At 40.9% G+C, this 22656-nt stretch overlaps 3 protein-coding genes across 3 annotated transcripts; 2 read left to right on the plus strand and 1 right to left on the minus strand.

Moving 5' to 3' along the window:
• Positions 1-3831: 3831 nt before the first annotated feature.
• cox19 (cytochrome c oxidase assembly factor COX19) lies at positions 3832-5233 on the plus strand. The gene is made up of 3 exons (XM_083994763.1): positions 3832-3978; positions 4743-4854; positions 4952-5233. Exons 1-3 carry the CDS (start codon positions 3897-3899, stop codon positions 5043-5045), a joined length of 288 nt encoding a protein of 95 aa, XP_083850889.1. The 5' UTR covers positions 3832-3896; the 3' UTR covers positions 5046-5233.
• A 1117-nt stretch (positions 5234-6350) lies between these two features.
• LOC311002590 (RNA-binding protein with serine-rich domain 1-like) lies at positions 6351-10122 on the minus strand. The gene is made up of 7 exons (XM_083993997.1): positions 10094-10122; positions 9503-9649; positions 9148-9324; positions 8762-8864; positions 8411-8564; positions 8165-8306; positions 6351-8041 (listed from the first exon to the last, which is right to left on the minus strand). Coding segments are annotated over exons 1-7 (825 nt in total). The 5' UTR covers positions 10096-10122; the 3' UTR covers positions 6351-7941.
• A 2504-nt stretch (positions 10123-12626) lies between these two features.
• Positions 12627-14216, plus strand: LOC311003207 (solute carrier family 2, facilitated glucose transporter member 11-like; the record flags this gene model as incomplete). The annotated part of the gene is made up of 1 exon (XM_083994892.1): positions 12627-14216. The coding sequence occupies one exon, from the start codon at positions 12627-12629 to the stop codon at positions 14214-14216; it is 1590 nt and encodes a 529-aa protein (XP_083851018.1).
• Positions 14217-22656: the final 8440 nt, after the last annotated feature.

Genomic DNA, 22656 nt, shown 5'->3' on the forward strand with positions numbered 1-22656 from the left:
ATTAGATTGCATAATGATAGCAAGTGGAGTATTTCCGAGGCAAAACGGCTGAGCAATCTCAGCATGGGGATATCCAAAGCCAAGATTTTCTCTGAGCACAGTGGATCACTGCAGATCAGTTTGGAGAGACAATATAAAAATGTTATTTGTATGAGTCAAATAGGGCATCGGCCTCGGTGCCACTTTTCTACAGCCATCGTTAAAAAAAAGGACAAAGGGAACAATTACAGCAACATGTTTACAATGACACTGCAAATGTACCCATTGTGAGACTAATAAAGGAGTATCTTCTTATTTCACACATATCAAACTTCAAATTCTTTCTTTTAAAAAAACTGTTTCTATAATTTTATGATAGAGCACAACAATATTATCTTCCAGGACAGAGGTTCTGAAAGCAGTGATGTGCAGGCCGGTTCACACTTCACAAAAGCCTGCTCAGAGTTCACACACATTAAAGTGCTACTTCACATTCACACTTCACGATCTTGAATTTTGAGCTAAAGTTCACTGTCCCAAAAAATTACTTTCAGTTTTGTTTAAATAAGATGCGCTCAGCTATACTTTTTCATTAGAGGTTCTCGTGCCCTCCATCCCCAACGCCCCATCATTGCCACCTCCCAAACAAGAATTGCTGTAGTGTTATGTTATGATTTATGTTCTAAAAAAATGATGGCAATGGGCCAATTTGCCAAAATGTTTAACTATCCCTTTAAGGGATGGAAGTAAAAAAACATTGGTTAAGCATATCAATCAAAGATCCACAGGTGTAAAACAGGAAGCCCTCCACGATAAGTTCCTCCTCCTAAGTCAGCCTTTCAATGATCTCATAGGGCATTATTAACACCATGCATCTTCTTAACCATATTCTCATATAAAGGTGCTCATCATGGCATCCATGTGCACAGCAATAATGGCATAGAGTTTAAACTAATCTTCACCATCAATATGATCTCAGGGCTTGAATAAGTCACTCAGATCAGTATGGGCAGGTTCTTGGTTGTGAATTGCCAGCACTAGCATTGTTCACGTTAGTTGCAAACTGATACCGTTCACCAAAAAATGATTGACTGACTGAAAGCGTGCGTCATTGTGTGCGTATTTCAGCAAATATCACATCCCTTGTCTCTCCAACAACTACAGTAGAAGCAGCACAAGAACAGCCGAGGCTGATGAGAATGCATATCGGCTGATATTTGTTAATAAACCTCAGTCAGAGAATCAATAAGTCATGAAGAAGCATAGGGCATGAGAATCTATACCAATTTTCATTCATATCCATCCAATAGTTGGTGTGATTTTTTCTTTTTTTTTGTCAAACCAGTTTGGTGCACTGATGACTGACAGACATTTCCATTGCAATAATAAGCAAATGTGGCTAAAAATCAGCACAGGAAACCAAATGTTTATGTTAAAGCTTTTATAGCCTGGCCCTAGGCTGGGCAGCTTTATGTAAGTTGATGTAACAGAGAGGCAAAAGGCCACACAAAAATGTATAGATATTTAAATGGTGCTGTAGTCACCAGACAAATACAGCACCCACTACTGTAAGAGACACTTTGTTTGCTTAATTCTCATCAAGAAAACACCCTCCGGTCGAGATGAGATCCTTCTTCAAGTGTCCACCTCTCAGACAAAGCTATCTAATTTTGCGAAAACACGGCTGGTTCCAAAAAGCTGCTTCGACACAGCCAGTCCTCAAAGGAGCTGTAACCAGGGCCAAGGAACAGGCATCCTGGGCAGGCTCGGCTCCAAGCACTGGGCGTACGGCCCGTACTGGAGCCTCGGTGGCCACTCACTGGTTTATTGCCATTTCAGTGAGGAGAAAGGAGAGGGAGGAGGAGGAGGAGGAGGAGGGAGGGAGGGAAGGAGGGAGGGGACGGAGCGGAAGAGAGGGGATAAAAAGGGGGAATTGGGAGAGGATGGAGAGATAAAGAAAGGAATGAAGACAAATATGCTTCAGCGGCGTCTGAGGGACTAACATAATCCAGGTGAAAGCAGCAGTGCCGTGTGCTGGCACTTCTGCAAAAATGAAAAACAAACATGTAAAGCAAAAAAAAAAAATACACACCACCAGTTAATTACTGAGCCGGGCTGGAATGGATGGAGGCTGCTGACACTGGAGAACATGATAACACCAGACCACAACACCAGCAGACACACACACACACACCATTGGACAAACATGATGTCAGTTGGCATGTCTTTTGCACACACTCACACACACACATACTATACACAGAGGAATGTTTATGTGTTTATGGCTCAAGTCCAGAGTCCAGTCTGTTTTCATTAGGCCTTCTTTTACCTAGAAAGAAAAAAAAAAGGGGGGGGGGGGGGGGGGGGGGGGGGGGGGTTTGCAGGTAGCTGTGTCCTGCCAGGCATTTCATATCATATGGATCCAATTCATTCAGACTTGTTGGCTTTTGAGGCACCTCATCTTCCCACCTTGTGCACATGAGCAGCCTTCAGCTTCATGCATTGGTGCATCTGTGGCTGCATGTATACGGGGGGACACCGGGAGCCAATAGCTATTACGCTTCGGGGTCTCGTTTCTTACCTGGATTGCCGCAGTCCGCGCACGCTTCGTTGCCGGGTCTCACCAGCACGTCCTGCAGGAGCCGGTTGTTTCCCTCCGGTTCCAGCGCCATGGTGAGTTTTATCCGTCCAGCCTCACCGCGGTGGGAAGGAGCCTGCACAAGAACATCCGCTGGACATCCACGGACAGACGGACTGCTGCTGCTGCTCGGTCACCTGCTGCCACCTCCGATGTGAACTGGAGAAAACGGGCGGACCGGTAGAGAAAAGACTGGATGAGACTAAACGATTCTCTCTCTCTCTCTCTCTCCCTCCCTCTCTCTTCCTCTCGCTCTCTCTCTCTCTGATAGCTCTATTACCTAGTCTCACAGACTGCATAATAATCAAGCTTATAGTCGTTGTTACCATCACCTCCTCCCTCCCTCCCCGTCTGTCTATCTTCTCCCGTCAACCAGTCTCATGTTTTATGAAAGTGTGACATCCAGCGGTGGATTCAATGAACAAACTCAAAAGCAGGAAAATCCCAAACTAATTGGAAAAAGTCACTCGTTATCTCTAATGAAACAATAGGAGCCTAGATTTGCTAGAAGAGAAGAAAATATATTAAAGGCTATAATAATAATAATAATAATAATAATAATAATAATAATAATAATAATACATTGTTTTATTTGTAAGTGCTTTTACAGATGCTCAAAGACACTTACCACTTTAAAAATCATTAAATAGAGCAAAGTCAGAATGAAATAAAATTATTAACAACAATAAAACAGTATAAAAACACACACAATTATATATTATGATTGGCCATTTAAATCTACTTGGATTGCCACTTTTATTTTGTAGTTTCCAATTTTCTGTAAACACATATATTGACTAGGATTTTCCATCCCCCTGGAGTTATTGTTAAAATTAATTTTGTCCTTTTGTTTATCGAGGCTTAACTCTCTATGCTTAGAGATAATATTATTTTATACATGGAAAATAAACAACAATGAAAAATGTGTGTTATTACTTTGGAGTGTGTTTGGTTGCCGTTTTGTTATACAGGCCTATTTTTAATAAAATACAATAGCGTTGCATTATGATACATTTAATTTCCTATGACCTCAGCAGGCATATGGAGCCATTATGTCTCTGTTTGCTGGACCCCATTAACTCTACTTGAACTTGACTGCACAATGAACTAAATCAACCCCGATTTCATGATCGATGTGATCCACTCCATTACTAATGTCTGCCCCCGAAATGCAACGTCATATTTACGCGACAGCGGAGTCACACACGGTGACAGTTTCCTGTAGTAGAGAGGACTCGCAGCTTCTTCAATAAAGCAAGCTAAACAAACCTATTTGAACATGTCTACTGCTATGAACTTTGGCTCCAAGAGTTTTAAACCTCGGGCCCCAGATAAAGGATCCTTCCCTCTGGATCACTTCGGTGAGTGCAGACGAACAGTCTCGGCTCTGTTGGATAACATTGAAACAACCGATCAGACATGTAATGTGACCGAGCTGCTAGCTCAGTCTCTGGAGCTGGAGACATCACACAACTCACTGGGGTGAAAGAACAAAGTCACTCAAACTGGTGTATCTGTAATATATAAATATCTTCACTTCTTTCTGATCATGCACCACTGAAAACTGTTTGAACTACAAATTATGTGGTTAGGTGTTTATTTATTTTGCTTGCAACAATATAAAACACACACAAAATATCTGATATTGTTCCACACAGCTCTGAAAATGAAAGACATTAATGTAAATGTAGTGTTTGGGACTGTATGGAAGTTGTTGGGGTGGAGAATTGTGGTTGAATTTGATCTCCTATTCCTCCCTTCAGACATTTGTCTGAATTTCCAATGGACCTCTCCCTTGCTATACAATCTTAAACAGACAAGGTGCATAGGGAATTGTTGGGAATGCTGATTCTGTAAAGGCAACAATAAGTGGTCACCAAACAGCATGCTGAGTTTAAAATATGGCAAACAGAACAGTGCATGTACTCTAACTGTGCCCAAAATCCATAACATAACTCCACATCCTACTGTATGTACATGTGGTCCAAACTTTGCAAAGAGTTTAAAACATATCATACACATCTATATTGTCCAGCAAATAGAGTGTGGTGTCTCTCCACCATAGGACTCGATGCTTCTGCAACATGACAAGCTTCAATTTACGTGTGGTTGGTTTCTGTTTCAGGAGAGTGTAAAGACTTTAAGGAAAAGTTCATGAAATGTCTGAGAGACAACAGCTTTGACAACTCCCTGTGTCGATTGCAGTCCAAAGATTACCTGGAGTGCCGCATGGAACAGTAAGAACCAGCATTACAAATTACGGTCAAAAGCCAAAATAATATGTCGTTTTTAAATCCAGGCTGGATAATCCCTTTGTTATTTTGTGTTTTCCAGTCAGCTGATGGCAAAGGAGCCTCTGCAAAAACTGGGGTTCAAGGACCTGATGGATCCTCCTCCCAGCGAAGCGGACAGTAACACTAAACCCTGACCTCACAACACCTGCTGCTGGAGCAGAAATACGAGGATGGAGTTTCTCTGAACTGAACAGATCCAACACTGTGTTGGGGATGAGATGAGGAAAGAGTGTTGTGAAGAAGAGGCTGAGGAGACTGGACACTGGTTTGCATTGTGGCCTTTGAGTTTGAGGGTTGAGCTTAATCACTTGTGTACATAAGATGAATATGTGTAATATATATAGAGATATTGTTTTGGTGTGTTGATAAATCCTTTCTATTTTAAACTAAACTATGTGTCGATTGACTTCTTTCCAGCTGCCAGAGACCCAACAGTGTGAGCAAGCACTGTTGACAATGGTTCTGTTAGTTCAGTTAATATGGCGACATCTGCTGGCCAACTCTTGGTATTGCATTTGTATGGTCCCATGTTATACAGACATTTTTCAGAAAATATAATTGAACATGCAAAAAAAAAAAAAAAAGATCTTTTATCCAGAGTTAGTGGTTGGGTGAATTGTGTTTGCTCTTTTTAAATCATAGTGATAAGTGAAACCACCCAAATGGCCCTGATCTGCTGCTAGTAGATTGCTACTAAGAGTAACTGTCCACACCTGTGACTTGTTTGCTTGTAGCTAATTAGTGTCTCTGTATAAAATGTCAATGAGATTTTCGACTTTACTGGATTCTGAGCCATGGGGAAAGCAAAACAATTGTCAAAGGACCTAAGGGAGAAGGTTGTTCAACTTCATCAAACAGGAAAAGGATATAAAAAAAGATATCCAGAGATTGGACAATGTCAATCAGCAGTGTTCAAACTCTCATTAAGCAGTGGAAATTAGGGGGTTCTGTCGATACCAAGACAAGGTATCTTTTATATGGACCAATTTGAGTCTGAATATGGAATAACTACATAATTCCATATGTGTTCCTTCATAGTTTTGATGTCTTCAGTTTTAATCTACAATGTAGAAAGTAAAAAATAATGAAAGACCAATGAATGAGAATGTCTTGACTGGTAGTGCAGCTTCACAAAAAGTAGTTTTACAGGGGGGATATGTATTGTAGTAACCATTGTAAATTGTTAAGCTCTGGCCTCCCATGTACAATGTTTCATATAAATCAAGTCATATGAATAGGAGCACACACCAGTGCCCATTCTACAAATAGCAAACACCAAATGCTGTGACTGGTTCCTCTGTTCCTCCCAAAAGAATCATTGCCTGATGGGCTTCACAAAAATAAATAAAACATAGAAATTTGCTTTTTTTGGATTAAACTATGACCTTTATTGTCAAGCCGCTAGCTGAATATAACACTGAACCAGCAATATAAAACGAGGCACACACAAACACACCACGTCATGCAGATTGTATCGGTCCGCCACTGAGGAGACGATTAAAACACAACAATCTTTCCATAAAGGAAAAACCACAAACATCTGGCTCAAAGTGTTCACAGTGTGACATTTAAAAAACCAAGTGGGTAAAAGGAGCATAAAATACTGATGCATCAGTAGTTAATGAGTGACTCTGACCTGTCTGTATTGACAGTTCAATAATGACTATGTCTCGTATTAAAACAGATACATATTGCTAACAGGTACTTTACTCAATATGACTCGCATGTATAGCTGCCTTTGTAATGAATTACTGTAAACTGTGATGCAGTTAGAAACTCTGTAAACAATATTTTAATAAAACACCAACTAATAAATTTAGAGTTAAGGGTTCACTATCATTCACAGCAGGGTAGATAAAATATACAGTACTAGTTTTAGTTTGTTCCACCCTGTTTAGATCCCTCATCTCCATATAGGATATTAAAGGGATAGTTCAACATTTTGACAAATTGGCCCATTGCCATAATCCCTATAGTCATAGCAGTAGGTTTGTTATCTTTAATTATCGGCGCAAGCTATTTTTAGCACAGTTTTTCGGCAAGCAGTCTCTGCTTTTGCCTCGAAAACAACTCGTAACGTTCCGTTTTTACCTCATAGCGTGGCGAATGTGCAGGTCACAACTTGTCCAACAGAGCGTTCTGGAGTTGTTTGATTGTGTATTCGATGAGTTTGATGAGGGAAACCAAGTAATCCCATTAGCCTCCGTAGCGTAGCTCTGAGCAGCTCACGGCTCGGCTCCGGCGTCCTACAAATAGCTTGCACCGACAATTGAAGGTAACAAACCTACTTCTAAAACTACAGTATACGGATTATGGCAATGGGCCAATTTGCCTAAATGTTGAACTATCCCTTTAACCCAGATAGGAGCGTTACAGTGTTCAGTATTGATTTACACTTAAAAATCATGACCAGTAGTATAACTGAAACTCTTTCCATTTATCAAAATGGCACTGGACAGAACTTAAAGTGAACATCTTGGTCCTGCCAGATGGATTTCAGAAAACACTGGTTGACATTAAACTGAAGAAATTATTTTTAGACTTGTCACCAAATAAGTGATGAGAGCAGTGCCACGAAAATCAATCAATCATCAACCAGCAGATGATTTGCTCAGTGCCAATAGAACTAAAATATTTTTTTAGTGTAATGTAAAATAGTTTGGTCACAATAAAAAAAAGGTAGGTTTCTCTACGAAGATAGTTTGACTATGTGTCCAGTTCTAGCTGGAACATGTAAAGAAGATCTAATATTTACATAAACTAATATAATTCTGTTTCTCCACTCTGCATTTGTCTGCTTCCTTTAATTTAATACAGTGCAGGCTCTGACATGAGCATCAATCACTAGCTCACTCAAATCTACCGAGTGACACAGTGGTGGTTTTGATGCCCGTGCTCTCATCACTCACTGGGTGACAGTTAAACATTAAAACTTTAATATCTGGTCACACTATCACTGATCAAAAGGACGCAGTTAGAGGAGCAGATCTAAAGGATGGGTGTCGGGTGGCATCGGGTGTCACCTAATCGCTAACGGGAAGAGTTGGAGCTGGATCGTGACCGGTGGCGGCGGCGTCCGGGGGACCGAGACCTGCGTCGTACCGGAGAGCGTCGCCGAGGAGAACGAGACCTGAGAGGGAAAGAGTGAGAAAAAGGAGCAGGATAAGAATTAAGAATGAAACTTGCACCTAATACAAACAGTAAATGCAGAGATTGTATTAGACATTGGCAGTACACATCACATGCTGCTCACCGTCTCCTCATTCGGGGCGGGGTGCGTCGCCACATCGGGGGTGGGGGCGGCATCCTGCGGGGAGGGGACAGCCTGCGAGGAGGAGGGCGCACCGTGGGAGTCAGCACGGCCGTGACTGTGATCTCCTGACCGTCAATCTGACCTGAAAGAGGAAAAAGAAAAAGGAAAATCCATTATGTCATCATTTCACATGACTGAGAATATGGCTCTGATTCAATCTGTTCATGTTTCCCATCATCCTCGCACCTCCGTCCATGTGTTTCAGGGCCTTCTCCGCCTCCTCGGGCGTCTCAAACTCCACGTAGGCGTAGCCTTTGGACAGGTGAGGGTGGATGCGGTTCATGGGCATTTCAATCATCTTGATCTTGCCATAGGTGGAGAAAATCTCCTGGATGTGTTCCTACAATGGCACAGAGGAGAACACATTTGGTCCAGCATCTACATTTAGATACATTTATGGAAATCAGTAGAGATCTCTGGTCAGTGGTTCTTTAACAATCTGTAAATTTACAACAGACTAATGAAGTTCCTGTTGTTGTAGAAGCCAGAGACTCATGGAGATGTCTCTGTCATTTAGTATTCTGGTTAAGCAGTCACCTTGATGACGTTTCTCGTCAGCCGGCCCAGGTAGACCTTAGTGGGCTTGGGGGTCGGGCTCCTACGTCGTCGGTCTCTGTCATCCTTCTTTGCTGATTTTGACCTACGGTGACATTTACATTGCAGTTATTCATAAATCAGTGGTACAGTACCATCATTTCACTTTTATCAAACCATACTACTTGTCTCAACTGATGATTTGTAAAACATCATTATTTCATTGATGTTTATAGTTTATGTTTTGAGTAAAGGTGAATGTTTGCTCCTGAGCTGTAATGGATTTGTGTAAATGGGATAAAAAAAAGAAAGAAAGAAAAGCAAATACCCCTGTAAAGTACAAGTATGGATGAAACTAATGACTTATCGATTAATGACCCAGTTCATACTTTGAGCGGGAGCGTCTTCTGTTGTTGTGGCGCTGACGGCTGGGGCTCGGCGAGGAGGAGGAGGAGGAAGAAGAGGAGCGGGAGCTGGACGAGCCTGAGTGGCTGGAGGCGGAGGAGCTGGAACCGCTGGAGGAGCCTGAGCTGGAGCCTGAGCTGCTGCTGGAGCTGGAACTGGACCTGAAAAGACAGCAGTTTATAATGTAAACAAAATACGAAGGAAAACAATCTGCTCAACACTAACAGAAAACTGATGTTGAAATTAGATCACCCGTTGTTTAACATTTCTAAATAGAAAAAAACTAAAACAGAGCCTGGAAGCTGCCTCCAGTTTCATTTAATAGATTTAGTGCCTGACCTGCTGCTCCCACTAGAATTGCTTCTCCTTGTGCGGTTCTTCTCTCGGCCTCGGTCTTTATCAGCTCCTTCTTTAGTGGCTCCTGACTTCTCCTTTACTCGCTGTTTGCTCTTGTCATCCTCCTTCCTCTTGGTTGGGGAAGGAGCCCTGTTGGAGCAGAAGGAAACACACACACAGTCAAACTTTAGGCCTTTAACAAGACCCAGAAATAAACATTCGCAGTTATTAAAGGTGTTTGCAAACAGTAATAGCCGACTGTTGGTATACAAATGTAAATTAAAATGAAATTTAAATTAAAATATCCCCGCACAGAGGTCATAATGCAAATACATGCACCTCTGGATCACTGAGCATTAAATAGAATGCAAAATTGTTTGGTAAACACCATAATGGCTACAAACAGCAATAACATTAGCATTAGCTAGTGAGATAATATCGGTTATATTAAGCTGTGCTGGTATTCAGGTGCGCGTTTTTTTTTAAAGATAATATTGAATTTTCTTTGACTTGGTTTCACAACGCTGTTATTACTCAGTCATGCGTTAATGTAAATTAAAAAAAACACTAATTCAAACTGAAACGTTTACTTACATATTAACCTAACCGCGACTGTTATAGTCGCATAAAGATGACGCATTTGCCACAGCTTGACGTCATCCAATCACAGCATTCTACACACAGGGGCGGTGATTAGGGTGGTAGATCTCTCCCTCAGTATGGACTGCTAGGGCATTTTCTTGTCGGCATAAGGTTTAGCAAGTTAAAACTTTTGCATTGGTTTATGATGCATGGTGGAGAAATGAACGAGGGAGAAAGGAAAGGAAATTAACAACATGCAGACTCTTATTTTAGAAAAAAACTACAGTAACTATTTCCATTAGCCTTCTGTTGGGAAGAATCTTCAAAAACTCTAATGTGAAAACTATCAAAATCTCACATAAAAAAAAAAATCAACCACAATTTGAAGTTGTTCCCACTTACCATTTGTGTAGTTTATTTTTTGCACGCCTTTTTCTCTCATCTAGCCTTTTTTATTTTATTTTATTAGCCTGTTTAGTTTTTTAGTTGTTGTTTTTTTGTTTGTTTGTTTTTCCTTTCCTATCTATATGCAATTTCCTCCCTTATGTTTCAATGTTTTTTGTTTGTTTGTTTGTTTTTTAACACAAACTGACAAAAAATGCTGTGTTTGATTTTCGGGAAGTTGCCTGACAGGTAATGCGGAGGACAAAAAAACACAATTTCATGAAGCCGGTAAGATAGGACTTGTGCCTGTCTTTCATATCAACAGAGGAGAACGTACCCTTGCTTGCAGTCGTTATACCACTTACTCACTAGAATAGATCATATTTTATCTGTCAGTCAAGTTAATGTATTAAGCTAAAGGTAATAAGATAACTCTAGTAGTCATATGAAAGGAACGGGGTGCTGCAGGACACAGAGGTAAGGGGATGCACATGTCCCAGTTAACAAAATCATATTGAATCAATGTTGAGATATGGTCAGGCAGAAATGTTGAATCTACGTTGATACCTGACATCGAAACCAAATTGAAAGCGCTCGTTATGATAGGTGTTGAATAACCGCAACTGACACTGAATCAACACTGATTAACGTTCACCTAAAAGCAGTGTGCTGCTGTATTTTAGTTGATTTTATAATGAAATAATGTTACTGAATCAATACTGTATCAAGTATCAACTGTATCTAAATTGAAGCCCATATGTAGGCAGATATATAAGTTATTTTAGTCCAAAATTACCCTACTTCTGCATGCTGCATAAAAAATATGAAATCATAATAAAACACATTTGAATAACTGAAAAAACGGACAGAAAACAGGCATTTAGCCTAAAGTTCAAGGTTTATTCTGAAAAGGCAAGTTTATGTCAAAACGTAGGCTATGACTAGTTTTATCAGTCTCTCGGTCAACAACTCCAGAGGTGTGTCTGCAGGTGGAGACTGTGGAGTGATAAGTTCTTGTAGGAGATGTGTGCCTGCACTTATGGGTCAGCAGTAGGATTTTGTGGTTGAACCGGAATGAGACAGGGAGCCAGTACAGTGAGGGGTTATGTGCTCATCTTTACGGCATCTCATCAGGATCCAGGCAGCGCTGTTTTACATGGACATCAGCTTCTGGACGTTATTGCCAGGAATCCCGAGCCTCTAACCTCTTAACCTACATGTAAAACAAACAATATGTCAGGCGATTGTCGTTTTGATTATTTTTTGTCACATAAATAAGCGTTTTAGCAAAACATAACAATAGGCTGTGTAATGTTAACTCATTCAGTTTTTTCCCTCCAGTGTACAGCCAGTGCCAGCACTTTTGAGGATTTCTACTTTTCAAACAGCCACAGAATATGTTGTGCTATGACACACAGAATATGGGTTAGGGTTAGGGTTAAATGAAAGGGGAGACTCTCTACTTTCACCAGGGGAAAAAGTGAGTTTGTAGCATGTTCCACTTTTTAGTTATCCTCATTTGAATACAGCATGCTTTATCCAAATTCAGCATTCTGGAAGGATAATTCTGAGAAAAACAGGTTTAAAGTGAAGGAGACACTTTCAAGCAGAATTCTCTTTTGAACCTAGTATTTATTTATTTATTTATTTCAACAGCACCAATGATTCTCTCTACCACTAGATGTAAAGTTTGGAGCTTCCTTGCTACCCTATTCTCAGCGCGAATCCGGCCCAGACTGGCGCGTCTGGTCGGGAACTGCAGTTGAGAATTTATTATTAAGTTTTTTACGAGGTGACAGAAAAGTCAACAGGACAGGGGGGCATATTAACCCGCTGAAACAACGGGTGACGCCACATGAGGGGGCGGACCCCGTCAGTTATTCGATTTTCTCAGTTGCATGTAAATTGAGACAAGGACAGGAGTCCGACTAGACGCCAAAATCAAATTTAAAATCGATTAAGCTCTGCATTTAAACGTACTGACTGAAACAATGTTGATTCAGTGTTGGCATTTCAATTTACAATGTCAACCACCTTTCAATGTTGATTCAATGACATATTTTCAACATTACATTTTTAGAATGTTGATCAACCTTAACCAACAATCAACCTTTCTAATCATCTTTTGCTATGTTTGTCCTCTGGGACAGCTGGGCGTAAGATGAGCTCCACAGATGATAGTGAGCCAGAAGAGACCAGCAACACCTCAGGCAGTATCAGGATCCTCGCCTTAACTGTGTGCTCTGCAGCCATTGGAGGCACCTTCCAGTATGGCTACAACATCTCCATCATCAACGCTCCCACCAGCTACATTCAGGGCTTCATCAATGATACCTACATGGAGCGCTGGGACACAAGCTTGGACATCCCACAGGTGACCGTATTGTGGACTCTTATTGTATCTGCCTTTTCACTGGGAGGTTTGGTGGGTGCACTTCTAGCAGGCCCTATGGCAGTCCGCTTCGGGAGGAAGAACTCGCTGCTTCTGAACAACTCTTTCCTGTTTGTTGGCGCTGTCCTTGTGCTAACATGCAGGGTGGCCAAATCATTTGAGATCATCATCCTCGCTCGATTTCTGGTGGGGATTAACTCAGGTGTGAGCATGAACATCCAGCCTATGTATTTTGGGGAGAGCGCCCCCAAACACCTCCGAGGTGCTGTGGCTTTTTCCTCTGCTGTTTTCACTGCATTTGGGATTTTCTTGGGTCAGGTTGTGGGACTCACTGAGCTGCTGGGTACAGAACCTCTTTGGCCTTACCTGCTAGCTAGTAATGCTTTGCCAGGATTGATCCAGGTGCTTACCCTACCTTGGTTCCCTGAAAGCCCCAGATACCTCCTCATTGACCGGGGAGATAGGGAAGGATGTGCTCGGGCGCTTGGAAGACTCCGTGGCGGGGAGGCTCCTGTCCTGGAGATGGAGGAGATGCTTCAGGAGCAACAATCAATAGCCTTAAATTCTGGATGTGCAGCTTCTGCCAAGACACCGTGGGCCCTGTTTAAGGATCCTGACCTGCGATCCCAGCTCAGGACAGTCATGGCTGCCAGTAGTGCTATGATGCTCTGTGGCAATGATTCCTTCTACTTCTATGCTTCTTACATCTTTCTCGAAGCAGGGATTCCTCCAGAGAAGGTCCAGTATGTCACCATTGGCACAGGAGCATCTGAGCTAACTGCTTCTATACTCAGTAACCTTCTGATTGAACGAGTGGGCCGCAAGTACCTTCTCGTTGGAGGGTATAGTCTTATGTCTTGCTGGACCATAATCTTTACTATAGCTCTGAACCTCCAGAGCCGTGGGGTTGCGGGGATGTCCTACCTCAGCATGGCATGTGTTTTCTCCTATATCCTTAGCTTTGGCTTGGGTCCTGCAGGAGTAACAGGGATCCTACCAGCTGAGATCTTTGACCAAGCTGCTCGCCCAGCAGCTTACATGGTTGCTGGCTCGTTCATGTGGATCAGCCTGTTCTTGATAGGAATGGTGTTCCCATTCATTGTCAAAGGCCTGGGGTACTTCTGCTTCTTACCTTTCCTGGGTGTGTGTGTGGTGTCTGCTTTGTTTCTGTGGCTAACCTTACCGGAGACTAAAGGCAAAACACTGGCTGAGATCACTGCAGAGTTTGATAGACAAAACAAAATGAAGAAAAAGAGGCAGGGGGATCAGCCCAATACAGATCAGTACCAGCTCGATACGACCTGTCCCTTCACTAGCCTTACAGACGATCATGGCCATAGCCATAAGAACAGAGACTAAAATTTGACATGGTTCAGATAAGTGGAGACAAACCAGGCTGTGCCTTTGTAATCACAAAATGCACTTTTAGAGGAGTAGATTACTCCAGAGATATAATCTGAATACTCTGTTGATGAAAGATAAGGGTAATGACCATTAATTCAATTTAATTATGGTTTCATGAGCTTTAGGAGTCTCCATACATTACCCAAATGTGTAGAGTGTAATATCGTCTTGCTCGAGCAGAAGTGTGACACTTAGCACTCAAAGAGACTTTTAACACAATATGCTGTTTTATTGTTGCTGCAGGAACAGTAGCAGTTCATATCAGAATACCAAAGATATTGCATGTCCACTCAGTCTCCTAGTAGAGTGCTAGGAACCTTACGAGTGACAAATTTGACCTATCAACTTTTTGTTGAAGACATCTTGCTAAAATGATCAAAAGGCAAAGTGATAAGCATGGCCATTATCAGAGGAAGGAAATCATTCCTTGATCATATAAAACCTTTGTATTTCCTCAGTCTGATTGTGTAGCTCATTCTCATGATTCAGTGTTCTTCATAATAAACATGACTTTATGCTTTTAAGTTGCTTTAAGTTTTGATAAACATTCTGAATTGCTTTACCTATTGTAAGAAGGGAATAGAGCTTTCAAGACACCATCTTGACTTTTGGCAATCAGATGTCAACCTGCTCTAGTTTCTCCGTCCTAGGTTATGGAACCTGTTATTGTCTTCAAGGCATAATGTGTGTTTTTAATATCAATGAAGGAGTTCAGACTTTAGTAACCCACATTCATACCCACTCCAACTCCGTGAAGGTCGGTAGTAGGGTGGGTAATCGTTTGAATTGCATGTAGTGAAAGATTACCTACTCTGATTCAACATGTCTGCACTGGGTAGATAATGGTGCTCGTTTAATGTGTAATCTGATTATGCTCATTGTTTTGTTGATATGTGTGTCCGGTTCAGTGGTCCATGCTTGTGTATGTTACTCATTCAAAGATCCAAGTGGAAATATTGACTCTAAGCTGTGGCCAGTTTCATCACATGTTCTTCTTAGCAAAGATGGGAATTGTGGAGGCATCAAGTCATCTCCATGGCATGCATGTATTTTTTCTGCCCATGCACTAAATGGTTAGCTGATGAGTGAATGCACCTGGTTCAGTGACTGAGCAGAACAAATACATGGCATGGAGTTGACTTGATGACTCCACAATTCCCATTTCTGCTTCTTAGTTAATAATTTCATAGGACATCAAGCATCTGTTTTATGTGGTGTTTAAGCATCAACTAGACTGTGTGTATAATTAAATTACAGTGGTCAGAATCCCCTTTGATATTATGTCTATACCTAAGTGAATATCATAAACCCTCTGTTGCTGCTAACAGTGAACTGGCTGAATACTGTATATGAATGCAGTACTGCAGATGGTCCAGTAGGTGTCGCACTGTCACTGTTCTTGGCTTGCACTCCTTTACGTATGATGATGTACTAAAATATATGACTGTATAAATATTAAAAGGAATCACAGATGTAGCACCCAAGAGCAGATGACACACTCAACAGCTGTCAGACCACAACCTCTCCAAACCTTCTGTCAACCATCTGTCATTACTTCTGTAGTATTTCTCAGAAAAGCAAATATTTTGTATTTTACATTTAGGATGTTTTAAGCTCAATACAATAACAGGAAAATGTAAATTATACAAGAAATTATTTATTCATTTTTAGACAAGTGATCCAAATCATCCTTTCATTTCCTGAAAAGAGAGAGAAAACCCTTGCTGGAGACGGTGCTGTGCACTGACTGAATGAAATCACTGTTGTTGTCTGACACTGTAACCAAAGCATGTTTGATGCTCAGGCTGTATTTTGCAAAAATGCACGATTTATATCAATTATATTTATTCAATGCAAATGACTATTGTATGAAAAATAAAAATAAATGTAAAAGTGCTTATTTATTGCATTTTCTATGTGATTTTGTGAGGTCATTTGACTTATTCTGCCTGTCTAATCCAACTGCTTTCTTAATTACATTTAATCACATTACTTTGTCTCCCTTTGCTCCTCAGTACTTATGCAGCCGCCTCCTCCCACTCCCATTAAAACTGTTAGCGTATAGTGTTTATTTATGGAAACAAGTGCTGTTTGAGAGCATCTCACTTTACAACTGGGAAAGGTTCAAGTGTGTTGTTGCACTGGACTCCGTTACATCATCTCAGCATGAGCAATTCCCCTTGGATGCTGAAATTGTAAATAAACAACAGAACGATAGGATTGATATCCAACCGTGTGCCCAGGCAAGTGGGTTTTTGTGCGTATGACAGCACGATACAGAGGACACTAGAAAACTTAGCTGGAATTGTGTTTGTAATCACAACAGGAAGCAGGATTTGCTCTTTTCTGTCCTCTGATAGTCATCAGCCTTTAATAGAAAAGCTAATGAATCTGATAAACAGGGATTTAGAGTCCAAAGAGATTCTCAACAAGCAAAACCAGCATTAAAACAGGTGACTGGTTTTATTTTTGTGGTTGACTGGTTTATATTTGTAACCTGTTTTAAGATCAAGTTGATTAAATTAAATAATTCATAGGATACACAATGAATCTCATCCTGAGAGACGGACTACATAAAGACAGGGGTCTGTAAAACACCTTTGTTAGGCCAAGTGAAATTTTAAACCCAAACTGGTCCATTAGCTAATGATCTTAGGGATTTTTCTGTATTCATTGCTCAGGGCTGAATGTAGTTAAAGCTCAGTGCTCATTGACTCATCAGATTAACCTGGGAAAAGACTGGATGACATTTACTACAGTGCCCATTTTCCAGTCACAATTTCAATTTTCAGTTCTCAGGGGTGCCTTCAGCCCGCAGTTAAAGGAATAATTTGACATTTTGAGAAATGTGCTTTATGTGTTTTTACTGCCAACTGTTAGATCATAGAATTGGTACCAGTCCCCAAAGCTAACAGCCAGGAGACCGTTTTATTAACCGAGGGAAGGAGAACATATTACTGAAACCACAATAAAATGCCCAGTGGGTGTCAGTCCGCTGTGATTTGACCCGCCTGATTACCACACCACCACTGTCTAAGCCGATAGTTGCTGCTTCTTTGAATGTCACTTCCTATTGTTGACCTTTAGAGAAAACTGATCTAGAACTCCATATTCAGCCCCTACAACTTCTACGAAATGTAATGTTCAAATTAACTTTTTTTCTTTCACTCATTGAGGGATGGCAGACAAAACTGAATTAGCCTGTATTCATATTTATCATGTTGTCAATGTATTCTTGATTTACCCATTCAACCGTGGTGCAGCTGGGGTTTTTTTCAGCCCTGAACGCGGTCGAAAAAGCGGTGCTTCAGCGTCTTTGGTCTTTTCTAGTGGGCGGTTTTCTAGAAGGAAGTCCCAATGTTCAAGCCGACTGTGTTTGTTTGCATCTTCCTGCTTCACTGTAAAGTGCTGGTTTCCTCTAGCAACCAGAAGTGGAGTGCAGAAACACTGGATGTGGTGAGAGAGACTTACCTTTAATTGCTGTACTTGTTATAAATCAAAAATCAAATGCAGTTTAGTTTGTACATTATGTGTTGCTGAGGATGTGTCTACATGTGTTAGAAGTCTGCACACTGTAAAGCTCGTCGAGTGTTTATTTATTATAGATCAACGTTTCGATCCCAGTGGATCTTCGTCAGGATAAGAGACAGAAACATTTCGCTCATATAGGCAATTGGTCCCACCCCCCAAATCAAGGATGCAACTCAGGTGAGGCAACCCAAAGACATAAGCCGAGGCTGTTAAGGGGAAATGAGCCAATAAATAGAAAACAATAAACACACAAATACAAATATAGACAAATAAAAAGTATATGCTCGAGGAGCTTTACACAATGTGTGGACTTCACTCTTTTCTTCTAAGTCAATTTTGTTTTTTAGTCCTGCACCTGTCACACGTTTGGATGTGCGTGCTTCACCCCACTATTGTGTCTGCATGTGTAACATTGGCAAGAACACTTTGTATCATAAAAGTCTTCAAAGAGCTGTAGACTGCACCCCATCACGATAATACGTGCTGATGATGATATTATGAGGCAGACAGCGGGTCACAGTGGACCTGCCACACAGCCTGATCGTCAACACCATCGCCTTGGACACGGGTCGACCTGTTCCTCTGATGGATGGATAGCAGTAATAATAGAGTCATTATTACTGTGTGACCTTTTTGTCTTGGGAACAGTGAGATAAGAGGGAGATGTGCACTTTGGCATCATATTTATTAAACAGGACTCAGAACACACAGTACTGTATATTAAACCCACAGCCTCGGCTCGTACCAACGCAACATGCTTCATACACGGCGGATCATCTATGTAACATGTTCCATGTCTTTGCTATTACTTTATGAAATTGTTACCAAAATACTCTGGATATGAAAGCTGGGATTCAGAGCCAGATGCTTATCTAAGGACAACAAAGTGATTTTAATTTATTTTAACAATGGAACAGATCTGAACATTTAGATAGAAAATCTGTTCCAGGGGGTAAAACTCGTATGATTATTATTGTGTTATTTGTAATTTGTCCCAAGATGAAATGAAAAGATCAATATCAATCTCAGATCTGTCATTAAAGCCGCATTAATCAGTGCTTATGTATTAACAATGGATTAAATGATTAAGTGGAATGTAAATGGAGTCGCTTGCAGCAACAAACAAGAGAAATGTCACCTGACTGCCGTCCCCCTCGGCTTTATGGTGTTGTATCTTTCAGTTAATTGTTGTTCCGTACTAACCTGCAGCTATGATGTTTTGGTTCACTCTCATCTCATTATTCGACTTCATTTTCAGCTGCAGATGTTTGCAGAGAAAATGATTTCAAATAAAAAACAGACAAACAGATCAACCCATCGAAATGTCCAGATAAAAAGACAGAGCACACACTTACGAAAAGAGTAATAATACACTGTATATCACTAGAAAGGAACGAGAGTGCATGTATGTCTGGGTTAGGCCCTGGGTTTGTATGTGTGATGGAGAGATGCGAAGAAAGACAGAAAAGAAAGCAGGGAAGGGTTGGATGAAATGAAAAACAAGGTAATAGAGAAGGGGTTCAGGCAGTAGCAATAAGACCATAATTAAAATATTGTCAGGAGCGTGTTTGCGATGAGGATTAAGACTGCGAGAAAAAAGAGGGGGGGGGGGAGCACCCAGGGAGTGGAGGAGAATAAAAGACATAGACACTCATTCTGTCCCCACGCTCTACTTGAAAGGATTGGTGTGATGTCACTTTCTGTCCACACAAGCGAAGCGGCTGATTTGTTTATTCATCCAGGTCTTATTTTAATGCTGACGCTGATGATGATAGAACATGCGCTGCTGAACATGAGACAAGGGCTGACATTACATTTCAATCCAATATGATTATGTAACTTTTTTTTTTTTTTTTTTTAAAGAAACGGAAACAGACGCTTGCAGGATAGCTTTTCCCATCATGTACAAAAGTCTTAACTGAGCTGATTGTGTCTCTCACTTACAAAACCAGTGTGTCTAAGTTAATTACCTGAAGAGTGTGGTGCTGAGTCTGAGCAATAACCAGTTTTGGCGATGCTGCCTGTCGGTCTCTTCTAAGAATCTACCCAGGAGCTTTAAAGCTGCACTCAATAAATCACAAAGTCCGATAATTGACACTTAATCTGTTCAACTGAGGATTCAACAGATTCAAGACCAACAGAACATGTGTCGAATTATCTCTTAGACCAAGGTCAGAAACAAGAACAACTGAGAAACACAAACCCTTATTATTATCTTATATCTAACATGATTCCATAGTTTTGTGGGGTTTTATTTCTCATTCTTTCAAAAATATCTACACCTGTATTTGACAAGAAAGAGTGTGAGAGAGATAAAGGAGCAGTAGGAGACAGAGTGAGGAGACACATGCATCAAAACAGCGCCCTGCGGCTCAGAGCTCAGTATGGCCATGTGGTGTTTACAGTTTTTAAGTTTTTAAAGAATAAAATGATCACAACAGGAGTCTTTTGAAAATGACAGAAGTTGGAGTAACCTGACTTAAAATGATGATGGTATCAGCAGGTGACATGCAAATGTTACTGCTTAACAGAGTTTGTTTTAAATATTTAATCCAGTGTGTTTTATTAGTATGTCAGGCTTCCAGCTGTACGAATTAGTTAGTATAACGTCTGTGGAGAGCCACTACAGGATTTGTCACAAGATGACATCATCACCACTCTGCCTCGCTGCAACTGCAAATCAAGTCAAAGTCTGAACCATATGTAAATACCAACATGATGTTTGCATTTGAATGAATCTTTTTCTATATTGATTCAATAAATTGCCTATTTTTCATCAATTAACGTCACCTGAAGGGCTTGTTACGCTGTAGGTCACAGACTCTGATCACTCTGTCAGATTCAATCTGATCTGATCAGTCACAGTCTTTGTGTTTCTTTTATTCTAATGAACGGGCATGGAGTGAATTCAAAATGAACAGCTGGAGGAAAGTAGATCAGAGCCTGGCCTCGAACCAAGGGAGTGAAATATCCTAATTGTTTTTTTTTCTTTCCTAAACTACTCTTTCAGACAGCTCAGTGAACTTGACTGGTTTATGTGTCTCTTACCTCAGCAGTGGACCACAGCAAGCACTGATTTAGAGCAGTTATAAAAGTAATCAGAGCAACGTCTGAGGTGTCCTGAAGTATGAAAATGTGATATAACACATGGTTTCTTTATTATGTTTTCAGTATAGTTTTGTTTAGTTCATTACCATCTATCACAGTAAATAACAGTAGCAAGTAGTAGGAATGTATTTCATGTTAAAAGAGCAACACATGATATACAATTATGCCAGTTTCCACTTAAAACTAATTTTTTGGGGGACCAAGTGTCACCTCCTGTAAATAAAGGTGATATATTTGTATCTGTTTGTGATTTAGACTAACAAAACAGTTTTTTTTTTCTTTTTACATAAAATCTGTCTTATAGTGCAGATTCTAGATTCTAAAACAGCCATGAATGCATAAAAAATATAATACATTCCATTTGTTAGGCCTGTCATTAAATGCTCACATTATTCAAGGATTGCAAGATATAAAGAACTGCTTTAATAGCATGCATACATTCTGAGATGCTGTACACCGCTTAAAAATGACGTGTGCAAGTGTGTGTGTGTGTGTGAGAGAGAGAGAGAGAGAGAGAGAGAGCTGTAGGAGGGAGGGGGGCTTTCATCAACAGCTCTCTTCCCTTGGGGCCCTGGTCTGTGTGTGTGTGTGACAGCAGCAATGTCAGCATGCATCACTCAGGGACTTTAGGGAAAAAAGTAATCTTATTTAACCAGCGCATTGATTTCCTGATGGCCTTATTGGCGCTCCAAAAAGAACAAGATGAAAACAGATAAATAGAGGAATAAAAGAATAAGATTATGAAGGAAATAAAACTATCATAAAAAGGCTGCCATTTCCCTAAATGTCTAGCAGCTGAATACTTTACATATGTCGACGTGCCGTGAGGTAAATGGACGATTACTCACAGTGGCACGTTCAGGAAGCCCAGGGCATTTCAAGGGATGCGACTCATGCTATGTATCCAAGTAGAGGTCAGTTATAGCAGGCATGCGCCTCCTAGGGCAACACCTGTGTATGGTTCCTAATCCTCTGGATACTATGACAGTCTGTGTGTCTCTCTCTCCTCATCATCCCTCAGCTGGAGAGAATGCATTTACCAGTGATTGATAGCCTTTGCGAAGAGAATGAGGCACCTGGCGAGCACTTCAAGAGCTGATTCTCATCCAAATTGGCCGTAGCTCTCATCAGCTCAGCATAATGGAGCATCAGTTTGTCTGCAATGGCTGGGAAAGGTGTTTGCTGCAGGAACCGAGCATGTACTTTGGTATTCTAAAAGAGGAGAGGTGATATTGCACAATTCCATCATGTAGTTCAGATTCCAAGCCCAAAATGTGCAGCAAAAGTTTTTCAGCCATGGATCACTGAAAATAGAAATAGAAATAGAACCATAAAAAGACAAGAGTTATACAAATAAGAGTCCAAAAAGATGGACAAGCAGATGGTTAGATATTAGAATAACCAGAGAATTAACCAATTTCTAAACACCGGACTTTAAACAGCAGCTGTCGAAATTCACAAACTACATGGATATTACCCTGTGCAGTGACTTTTACATGGGTAATAATGCCATATAATGATGATTTAAAGTAATCTAGGTAAATTCAGGTTTAAAGCAGAAGTAAGCGATCCGGTCGTTTCGGCTAATGCTGCGTTCCAAGCAGGCTTTTGAAACCGTAAGTTACAGCTTCAAGTCGCGACTTACGACTTTGTAGCGTTCCAGGCAACCCGCAACTCACGTTTCTCCGACCTGTTTTACATGTGAAAACGGCCACTCGTAACTTCCGACCCGCGAACTCGTACCAGATCGAACTGG

The sequence above is a fragment of the Trachurus trachurus genome (assembly GCF_905171665.1).
Source record: "Trachurus trachurus genome assembly, chromosome: 19".
In the NCBI taxonomy this organism is placed as follows: domain Eukaryota; kingdom Metazoa; phylum Chordata; class Actinopteri; order Carangiformes; family Carangidae; genus Trachurus; species Trachurus trachurus.